The 11,485-nt window shown below is 41.5% G+C and overlaps 1 protein-coding gene across 1 annotated transcript in view; it reads right to left on the bottom strand.

The window, feature by feature from the left end:
- Positions 1-153: 153 nt before the first annotated feature.
- The window catches only part of NCEH1 (neutral cholesterol ester hydrolase 1), a 66,474-nt gene continuing 55,142 nt past the window's right edge, over positions 154-11,485 (bottom strand). Inside the window, 2 exon segments of the mRNA XM_005860870.2 lie at positions 154-3,179; positions 6,764-6,935. Coding sequence (XP_005860932.1) covers positions 2,562-3,179; positions 6,764-6,935 — 790 coding nt within the window. The 3' untranslated portion in view covers positions 154-2,561.

Genomic DNA, 11,485 nt, shown 5'->3' with positions numbered 1-11,485 from the left:
TAAACTTAAGAAAAAAGAACAAAAGCTAAAAGAAAATAAACTCACCCCAAACCAAAATACCTTCAACATAAACTCTGTAGGGTTCCCAAAGGAGTTCTTAGCACTTGGATTTTGGGTTGCTTTATAGCCTCTCTTGGATCTAGTGGTTTTGTGTATCCTGACTCACAACTATTATTATTACAAGGAGAATTTCGAGGTCTGAGGCGAGACACAGTGCAAGTCATTAGACAAATCACACATATAAAAGCTTTAATGAAACTCAAGTATTTCATCAGAAACAGTGCTTGACCCCTTTTTCTTTCACGCCCTTTTCATCTGAGAGATCCCTTTAGAAATCTGGAGTCATCTGCTGTCTACAATTACTACTGGATTTGGCTTATAATCCTAGGGGGAGGAGATGCCATTTTAAGAAATTCTGTGCATATATTATATTTTCTTTGCTTTATTAGAGGTAGATAACCTCAAAGGTTGTAAAAAACACACACACACACACACACACACATACACAAAACATAATGTTAAACAAAGAGGGTGGCTGTAAGAGAGTAAGAACTAAAATCCTAATTTTTAAGAAAAAATACCCTTGATGAAGCATGTGTCTGTGTATATGGAATAAATGACCTACAAGAAAACACTGTAGAAGAGGTCAATACACACAGTTTTTCAGCCTTACAAAAGTGGTTGGAATTTATAGTTGGAAGAAACCTCATGGGTCAAGTAATCAATTCTCTGATTTTAGAGGAAAGAGAAAAGAGGCCCAGAGGCGGTGAGTGACTTGCCTGAGTACATTAGCACACTAATTGGTATGACTATTTTTTTACACACACTGTTGCATTTACTTGTTTTGTACAACAAATAAAAAAATAACTATGCAAATTTTCATTTATTTCATTGCCAGAAGTGGGAAATACCCATCTTTCAAATGAGCAAAAGGTTCTACCTTCCTCCCCCCTGATAAATCGATTAAATTGTATCATTACTTGGCTGGACTGCGGCTCTCCGCAGTCCCTGAAAGAGGCAGGGATTGGGGGAAACGTGCGTGTGGCAGGAAAGAGAGCAGAGGTACTCAACTCACATCCGAATTGGAGTTCCCTGTGATGCCAAGATGTTCCCACTGGCAGTGAAGGCTTTACATCAAGTTAAACTCTGGTTATTGGAACTTCCAGACCTGATGGAAGGAGATGAGAGTGTAGGCACCAGGTGCCATTGTCTGCCCTTCACCCAGAAGAATAGGAGCTAGTGTTCCTTTGACCATTGACAGCAGAAATGAGCAGTGTGTGTCTTGCCTAAGCTATTAACTATCAACTTAGATGACTTTACTAGGTGGAGTCATAGTTTCTAATTATTTAATTTGTATATGCATGTGAACATCAAAATACTTAGGCCTAATGTATAGTAGTATGAATAGCTATTTTACCTTTTTCCATAAATTAACATGTGGATATAATTCTCAGGTAGCTTTTTAAAAATATTATTTTTAATACTCATTATCAACTTTATTCTGAAAAATCTTGAGTCTAGCTACATATATGAACATTAAATAACTTAAAAAAATAAACAATACATTATATATATATATACCAAAATAGCCCCATTTTAAAGCTATGAGAGTGAAAAGGTTGAGTTTTCAAGAATAAACTAGACCCTCCACAATGTTTTTCCTAATTTTAACTATTATTAAACCTATCCTTTTTTCTGACTATGCCAAATATATACGCACCGCTCTTGGTAATTTATGTCAGAAGTATTCATTATGAAAACAATAGGTTGGTTAATTTGTTTTTACTTGTTCTACAATGGAAAATTTATTCGAAATTTAAATAAATTTGGTCCCAAAAGTTCTCCCCCTAGGAGATGGCATAACAAAAAAAACCCAACAATGTATAGACATCTAATGCATGCAGCCTTATATTTTCTAATAATAGTGGTAGAAAGTAACATTCAAGTATCATCATAATCCAACTGGACTTATAGATAGCTATCTCATAAAATTAACACACTAAAGGAAGAAAGTCATTTGAGAAACTTGTCCTTGCTAGAACACCTGTGCTGAAATTCCCATAGGAAACAAAACCATCCACCCACAAAGGACAGAGGGCACTTGGTACCCAGCGCTGACCTTCCAGGACACGCATTTAAAAGTGCTCTGAACTCAAAGTAAACTCTAGCACACTGAAGAATAGCCCACACTTCCTGAACTCATTAAAGGTGACTGCATCCTCCAGAGGTGGCCTATTTCTTCTATAAAGAACTTCTTGATGAAGGCAGGACCCACAGCTATTTCCAGCTCCTACTCCTGCTCTCCGCAGTGATGGGTACTCGCAGCAGTTTGGCTAAAACAAGAACAGAGAGACCGGCCCACCTGGAGAACCAAATTTAGATGTTCTTGCACTTCCGTTAGTCAAACGCAGTTTTGAAAATTAAATTAACATAAAGCAGGGGACAGAGATTCCATAACTCACAGGTAAGAGGGGGAAATGAGTCGACTAAAAAGTACACGTCTTTCCAAAGCAGGTGCAGGCGGTCAAGAAGGGCACAAGCATTCTAGAAACTCTACTCCTTCACAGGTTTTGATCCAGCCACTTAATGTAGCTATTCCTAGTCCGGATGCCCACGGAGAAGTTGGTGGGCCAGCTGGTGAAAATCAGGCACCCGTGGAAGCCATCCTCGAAGTGGTCGAGGGTCACCTCCACTCCTGCACTCTCCAAGCGCTTTGCGTACATGATCCCATCGTCTCTTAGCACATCGTGCTCACAGGTCAGAATGTAGGTCTTGGGGAGGTGCTGCAGGACCTCCTGGTCGGCGATGAGTGGGGCAGCACGGGCATCCAGCAGCTGAGGGATCTCCTGGACAATCCTGGTGTTGCCGGTGGCCTGCACAACAGGCTGGTAGTTCTTGGTGATGGATTCGGGCAAGAGGGACATCCAGTTGAGGCGGGCCCTGAGGGGAGCAGCCTCTTCCACATCGAGTGAAGTGTGATTGTTCACTATCATGGACGGGACAAAGTCATAGTTGCCTTTGAAGTAATCCACCCAGTACTTCACCATGACATAACGGGGCAGGATTGGGGTGTTCACATTTTGCTGATAGGAGGGTGTGTTAAAATCCAAAGCTTGGAGGACTGGATAAATTAAAGCTTGCACTTTGAGCTTGTTTTTCAAGTTGGCATCTTGACTAAACTGGAGGAGAAGAAGCAAACATATTATTTTATTTTGCATGGTTCCTTCTACAGAAACCATACCTTAAAAAGGTGTTACTTGGGCCCGGCCAGTGTAGCTCAGTGGTTGAGCATCAACCTATGTATGAACCAGGAGTTCACGGTTCTATTCCAGGTCAGGGCACATGCCAGGGTTGAAGGCTCAATCTCCAGTGGGGGGAGAGGGGGGAAGGGGTGGTATGAAGGAGGCAGCTGATCAATGATTCTTTCTCATCACTGATGTTTCTATCTCTCTCTCCCTCTCCCTTCCTCTCTGATATCTATATCTATATATTATTTTTTAAAAAGGTGTTACTTTGAATCAGTCAAAAGGATACAGTTGTTAAATTTCTAGCAAGCATGGTATTAATGTAGTTTAAAAAAATAAATAGTTCCTCATCACCAGCCACCACCACTACCTGATCAAGCTGCTGGACATTGACCAACAAAGGTACGATGTTTGCAACTCATAATTTTGAATGAAAACTGCCAAGGTACATGATCTCTGAGGTCTTTAAACCCTCATTAACATGTTACTTGTATCTATCCTCTGGCCCTCAGCACATCCTTACCGGGTGTTGTGGATGGATAATGTGTGAACCTTATTTCGTTTTGCATTCCCTGCAAGGCCCAAAAAGCAATGGCTTCCTGGGGAGAAAAGACAAGTCTGACTCTTCCCAAGGCGAAAAGCAGGAAATGAGCAGATGACAGGAATCCAGTGTTTCCGCAGGGCCTCAGGCTATCTCCTCCGGCGAGCACTCAGCCTTCATGCTGGTGAGAGTGAGATTTCACATGGGGCTGGCCATGCACCCTCCATTCTGCTTCATGAGCACATGCCCCAGAGTGAGGTCGAAATGGGAAGGGAAGGACCGCCTCACCTCGGCAAATCTCAGTTCCCCCGTGCCTCCCCAAATGTGAATGCACTGCCTCATGAAATTCTAGTGTCTCAAATGACTGATTTCTCAGGTAACATCTAAAAGACAGCTGATTAGCTCACTGTGGGCAACTAATCAATCCTCAAGGTAACTTGAGCTGTACTAGTACAATTCTGTTTCACACCGGCCTTTAGAACCCATCCCCAGGGAAGATGTAACTGCTCTGGGAAAGTGAGAGGAAAAGATCAGGAAATAGTGCCATTAATATGTGCCCAGAATTGTATAAGGACATCAGCTCTCTAAGTCCTGGCAATAGCCCTGCAATCGGACGATACCACCCTCATTTTCCCAAGGCTCAGAGAGGTTAAAGGACTTGCCCAGAGCCCCGTAGCTGCCAAAGGGGGCCCGGATACCCTCCCAGTTCTGTCTGGTTTTAAAGCCTCTGCAATGCACCAGGACTTCTTACCGCGTTTGGACACGTGGATAGCAAACCTGCCAATGCCAAGTGGAGAATCAAGTTTTTTAATTACAGCAAAGGGGAGGAAACCCAGGTACCCCACAAATAAAAAGGCAGATGCTACTTGAAAATAGCCCCCCGAATTTGGAGGTGAGAAGACAGAGATGCTATTTGTAAGTTATTTGATACGTTAAACAAAAACCTTTTGCAGCCAAAAACTTTTCTGGAAGAGGTGGTTTATGGAGCCGTGTGCTAGCAGAGAAAGGCCAGACCCTGGACACGCAGTCTGAACTCCAGCTGCAGGCCTGGATGGAAAACACAAACGTGTCCACTGTCCTGGAGCTGACAGGGCTCTTTTTTTCTTTTATTTCAGAGAGGAAGGAAGAGGGAGAGAGAGATAGAAACATCAATGATGAGAGAGAATCACTGATCGGCTGCCTCCTGCATGCCCCACACGGGAGATCGAGCCTCAACCAGGGCATGTGCCCTGACCCGGAATAGAACCTTGACCTCCTTGTTCATAGGTCGACGCTCAGCCACTGAACCACACCAGCCGGGCTGACAGGGCTCTTTTACACAATGGGTTCCAGGAAGAAAACATACGTTGTTTGAAAGAATTTACATTGGACATAGATGGGGGGCAGGAAAGGGGAAGCAGGGGAAAGTTCTAGGAGAGGTGCTAGTTCCTAAGGAAGAAATAGTTCCTGCCTCGGTACTGTTGTGGTCCCCAATCTGGAAAGTTCACGCATAAGCAGGGTGCAGTGGTGCCTGGTGATCGGCTGTTTATTATATCTTAGATCACCACCTGGAAGCTGATTCAATGTTTCAACATCCGGTCAGGAATGTGAGCAGTCTTCTGCTGGAGTGGGCCTGAGGCTCTGTACCAGATCCCCTCTTACCCCTTGCTCCTGCCCTCCTGCCCTCCAGCCTGCTGTAATTTAATGCAGGAGGGCTCAGAATCTGTCTCTTGTCAAATCCCTAACAGGAAGAAAATGTACTTATCGTTGAGTTTATACAGCTGCCCCAAATTTTGTTTTTAGAGAATTTAACCAGGTAAAGCTCAGATCTATTATTACATTTAAAGTGGCAGAGCCATTTAATATTTTCTTTGATAGTAAAAAAAATTGGGAGACACTTTTTAATTTGGCTCTAAGTTCTAAGGAAACAATCTCAGCAATTGAAATTTTAAGAAAAAAAATTTAAGTTTATTAAAATATATTTTTATTGATTTCAGACAGGAAGAGGGAGAGAGATAGAAACATCAATGATGAGAGAGAATCATTGAGCGGCCTCCTGCATGAAATTTTAAGAAAAAAAATTTAAGTTTTTTAAAATATATTTTTATTGATTTCAGACAGGAAGAGGGAGAGAGATAGAAACATCAATGATGAGAGAGAATCATTGAGCGGTTGCCTCCTGCACTCCCCACAGTGGGGATCCAGCCCGCAACCAGGGCATGTGCCCTGTCTGGGAATTGAACCATGACCTCCTGGTTCATAGATCAATGCTCAACCACTGAACCATGCCGGCTGGCAGAATTTAAGAAAAATTTTAAAATGTTCTACCTTTGGAAGTCCAACATGGAAAAAGAGCAGGAGATCCTGAACTTCCATGCATCCCCTGAGGAGCAAAGGCGGGGAGCCTCTAAAATTGGCTTCTTGTCGTACTGACTGTACTCAGGGCCAGTACACGACTCAGAGATGACATGTCTCTCAGTGACCCCTCTTACTTCAGAAAGCCCTCTGACCCGGGCACGTGCCCTGACCAGGAATCGAACTGGTGACTTCCTGGTGCATGGCTTGACACTCAACCACTGAGCCACACTGGCCGGGCTGCACTTCAATATTTTATCAAAAATGTCATGAACACATAATGATGTGATAAAAAAATTATCAAAAAAATAATGTTGGCAATAGAGAATGAAAATCAATATCGGATTTTATGAGGTACCTCTGAGTGAAAAGATAGCAGATAGTTAATATTCATTTTTATGAAAGAGAGAAAGAAAGAAGAAAGAAAGAAAGAAAGAAAGAAAGAAAGAAAGAAAGAAAGAAAGAAAGAAAGAAGAAAGAGTGAAAGCCCTCTGAGCTCGCCAGGTCCAGCCATCTGAGTAACCTGGCCACACGGTGACCAGCACACCTGGCTAAGCCTCTGCCACGGGTAGTGGAGAGTGTGTTGGTCTTTTGGATGTTACCATGCCCCCCCTCCTGCCAGCACCTCAGAGCAGTCTGTTACCTGTTGGCCCAGGGCAGCGGCCAAATTCCCACCAGCACTGTCACCAGAAACGCCAATTCTGCCTGGGTCCACCGAATACTTCTGTAAGACTTCCGGCTGCAGGAAATACTTCGTGGCCCGTACAACATCGTGAATTTGCTCAGGAAAATAAACCTTCGGAACGAGCCTGTATCTGTGAAGACAAAAGTTGTATTCATTTAAGGACATCGCTGAGTCTTTAAGGCCATTTGAAGTTCAAGGAGACACTGGTTCTTTTGATGCCAGAAATAAACAGGTAAGGAATTGAATAGAAAAATAAACCATTCATTTTCTTGCAAATCAAATACTTAGTTTCAAAATGTAATGATTTTATATTATCAATAATTTTTTTTTTTTTTTTTTTTTACTATCAACCACCAAATCCAAACAAACACTTACCACCACTACCAATGCAGAAACAAAAGTAAAAAGCAGCTGTCAATTACTCAGCTATGGATAGAACCACAGTGGATTTGGAATTTTATTCTGGAAGTCAGCATCCCATTCACAACACCTCTGGTTTAGAAAGTGACTCAGCAGCATTAACCACTTCACCGGTCATGTTTAATGAGTCCATACGGGATTCTTCATGATATACTTGTTAAATGTAGTAAAACCATACTCCACTGAAGAGGTCGTACCAGTCTGACATTACGAGCAGCACATTCACTCTCTGGAAGGCTTAAACTAAAGTGCCAGTTGTCAACCAGCTAAAAGGAAGTCAAACTGCCAGCCGGCCCAGGGCAGGCCCTCAGAGGCACCTCTGGGCTTCTCCTACTGCCCTTCTTTGCAAGATCAGAGTCCCTTTCTGTCCCTACTCTGTGTATTCATATTCCCATAAGGGTCCCCCAAAACCCTGTTTTTGTCAAATGCCCCATGCCATCTTACAAATCCATATTTGGTAGCTCATCTTGGAGAGTCCTCTCAGTCTCCACCCTCCTTCCTTATTAATTCTTACTCATCCTTTAATCCTTACTCTAGGGTTTGGCCTCCTCTGGGCAGCCTTTCTTGACTATTAACTCCACTTGCTTATGGGGCTGAGGTAGCTACTATTCCTTGATTACTTCTATGTGCTGGGGTATATTACTCATCTTGAATTGATTTCTTTATGTATTCCTCTAAAGAGTGTGTTCTCTGATATCAGGGACTATGTTTCGTTCATCATTGTGTCTCCTGTATCTATCAATGTGCTAGGCACATAATCATCCATCCAGTAAATCTTTTGTAAGTATTAATATACCTTCATTTTGCACATAGTAAGCACTGAGGCATAGACAAGTTACTTAATTTGTGACTAAGTCTAACACATCAAAATAAGGCAGACTGGAAACCACTTAATTAAAATCTAATACTTTATTATATGCATATATGCATAGCCCATGGACATAGACAATAGTGTGATGAAGGCTCAGGATGAGTGGGTGTAGGGAGGAGGAGGTCAATGGGTAAAACAACAAAAACAAGGGGGACATCTGTAATACTTTCAACAATAAAGATAAACTTTTAAAAAATAAAATCTAATAGTTAAGAACTCGGGTCTTTTGATTTCCATTTCAAACTAGCATTCTTATTTTCAGAAACTAATTTTTCCTAAGCTACTCTAAGGCCATTTATCTCCCATATAAAATCCAATTATTTAACTAAATATCTTCACATTTAGTTAAATAGCCAAATATCTTCACAGTGTAGATGGTCAAATGGACAAATATTTGTGAAATACTTTGACAAACAGAAATGTAGATCTGGTCATTCAGGAATGACTACATTAAACAACTCTAAGTGCAATAAGAAATTCCCTTGGTGATTGCCTTATAACAGATAAATTAAGTTTTCTGATTTATTTCTTACTGTTTATATCTGTGGTGATTAAGTAATATCCAAAATGGTGTTTTTTCTCCAGTTGATTTTCATTAGTCTTAAAGCTACTGCTGTAGCATTCCATTGGTAATAATTGGTGAAAGAAGTATAATGACACCATTTTCTCCACTAGGTGGAGACATCTCACAGGGTTCTGGGAGGAGATCTCAATCTTTTTAACTCCAGTATTACAGCAGAATTCTTAATTCTTTCAGTGAAATAAACACAAATGCACTTTATGACTCAAGTTGTGAAAATAAAGGCTCCTTGGTCTCAGGAAGATTCCATATATCATGATAAACTATTTTCCTGATGGCCCAGGATGTCAGAACATATTCTACTAACACACAAACATGAATCAATTTTCAGATGTTGTTTCACAAAAGGTCCTAGTGATTTTGAATAAAGAGAAAATGGGTAAGCTAAAACAAACCAAAAAAAAAAATGCTATTACCTCAAATCTTATCAGCCAGTTAGTAACTGGTTCAGATTAAACATGCTTAAATAGGTTATGATAAAAAGTCTTCCCGGCTCCCATAAAAACCTACTTCCGCACCCCTCCCTTTACCTTCGCTCAAGCTGGAAACATTCTCTAATTTTATTCAATAAGAAGGGACACTCTTTGCACAGACTGGGGACTACAGTGAAACTAGATATCGCTGAGGTCACCTCGTGTAAGATGAGCCTTCAAAGGAGCTTGAAATGGACCAGAGGAGCGTAACAAAAGTTCTGTTGTATCCAGACACAGGAAACTGAGAATCAGGAGGACATTTATGAGTGGTGGAGCCAAAGAAAGCATGTGTAAATATGTGTACTGCCTGTTTGGGTTCAAAGCTATGTCCCTGCAAAGTACTGAGAGGATTCTGCCTTTTTTTTTAATTTAAAAATTATAGATCTTGACTAAAAGCGCCTAATGAATTCTAGCAAACAGAGTCTCCACTTCCCCAACTCACTGCAGGGGTGGATGACTCTGCAATGCCGGCGTTTGCCTATCTACTACTGTGCACGCCTCCCACCAGAACAAAATTTTTTTTTTGATTAAGTAATATCCAAAATGGTGTTTTTTCTCCAGTTGATTTTCATTAGTCTTAAAGCTACTGCTGTAGCATTCCATTGGTAATAATTGGTGAAAGAAGTATAATGACACCATTTTCTCCACTAGGTGGAGACATCTCACAGGGTTCTGGGAGGAGATCTCAATCTTTTTAACTCCAGTATTACAGCAGAATTCTTAATTCTTTCAGTGAAATAAACACAAATGCACTTTATGACTCAAGTTGTGAAAATAAAGGCTCCTTGGTCTCAGGAAGATTCCATATATCATGATAAACTATTTTCCTGATGGCCCAGGATGTCAGAACATATTCTACTAACACACAAACATGAATTCAATTTTCAGATGTTGTTTCACAAAAGGTCCTAGTGATTTTGAATAAAGAGAAAATGGGTAAGCTAAAACAAACCAAAAAAAAAATGCTATTACCTCAAATCTTATCAGCCAGTTAGTAACTGGTTCAGATTAAACATGCTTAAATAGGTTATGATAAAAAGTCTTCCCGGCTCCCATAAAAACCTACTTCCGCACCCCTCCCTTTACCTTCGCTCAAGCTGGAAACATTCTCTAATTTTATTCAATAAGAAGGGACACTCTTTGCACAGACTGGGGACTACAGTGAAACTAGATATCGCTGAGGTCACCTCGTGTAAGATGAGCCTTCAAAGGAGCTTGAAATGGACCAGAGGAGCGTAACAAAAGTTCTGTTGTATCCAGACACAGGAAACTGAGAATCAGGAGGACATTTATGAGTGGTGGAGCCAAAGAAAGCATGTGTAAATATGTGTACTGCCTGTTTGGGTTCAAAGCTATGTCCCTGCAAAGTACTGAGAGGATTCTGCCTTTTTTTTTAATTTAAAAATTATAGATCTTGACTAAAAGCGCCTAATGAATTCTAGCAAACAGAGTCTCAATTTCCCCAACTCACTGCAGGGATGGATGACTGCAATGCCAGCGTTTGCCTATCTACTACTGTGCACGCCTCCCACCAGAACAAAATTTCCTGTACACTCAGGGATGAGGTGTAGTCAAGTTAATCTATAAGAGTCATGTTCCTGCCAGGCGAGCACCTCTCCTCTTTTTTTTTAATTTAAAAATTATAGATCTTGACTAAAAGCGCCTAATGAATTCTAGCAAACAGAGTCTCCACTTCCCCAACTCACTGCAGGGGTGGATGACTCTGCAATGCCGGCGTTTGCCTATCTACTACTGTGCACGCCTCCCACCAGAACAAAAGTTCCTGTACACTCAGGGACGAGGTTCAGTCAAGTTAATCAAGGTGTGCACTCTGTAAGAGTCATGTTCCTGCTAGGCGAGCACCTCACCCAGTGCTCTGCAGATGGGTTTCACTCGGATCTCAGAGCAAACCTGTGGGTTTAAGGATGAACATGGGAGGCTCAAGGAGGATGTGTCACTTGTCTACAACAGCTAGTAGGAGGCTAAGCTGTGATGTGAATTCAGATTTTAAAACCCATGTGTGTCGTATTTCCCCTTTTAAAATATATTTTCTTCAATACTCACAGGCTTTTACTAATGTGCCTGTGTGCTCTCGTTACCCTGCCAAAGCAGTAAGTTCTCAAAAGTGTAGATTTCTGCCTGGTCGGCATGGCTCAGTGGTTGAATGTCAACCTATGAATCAGGAGGTCATGGTTCGATTCTCGGTCAGGGCACATGCCCCGGTTGCAGACTGGACCACCCCAGAATGGGACATGCAGGAGGCAACCGATCAATGATTCTCTCTCATCACTGATGTTTCTATCTCTCTCCTCCTCTCCCTTCCTCTCTGAAATATA

Source organism: Myotis brandtii, unplaced genomic scaffold (assembly GCF_000412655.1).
Source record: "Myotis brandtii unplaced genomic scaffold, ASM41265v1 scaffold1423, whole genome shotgun sequence".
Classification (NCBI taxonomy): domain Eukaryota; kingdom Metazoa; phylum Chordata; class Mammalia; order Chiroptera; family Vespertilionidae; genus Myotis; species Myotis brandtii.
The sequence above is the reverse complement of the archived record's forward strand: the minus strand, read 5'-3'. Positions and strand labels throughout refer to the sequence as shown.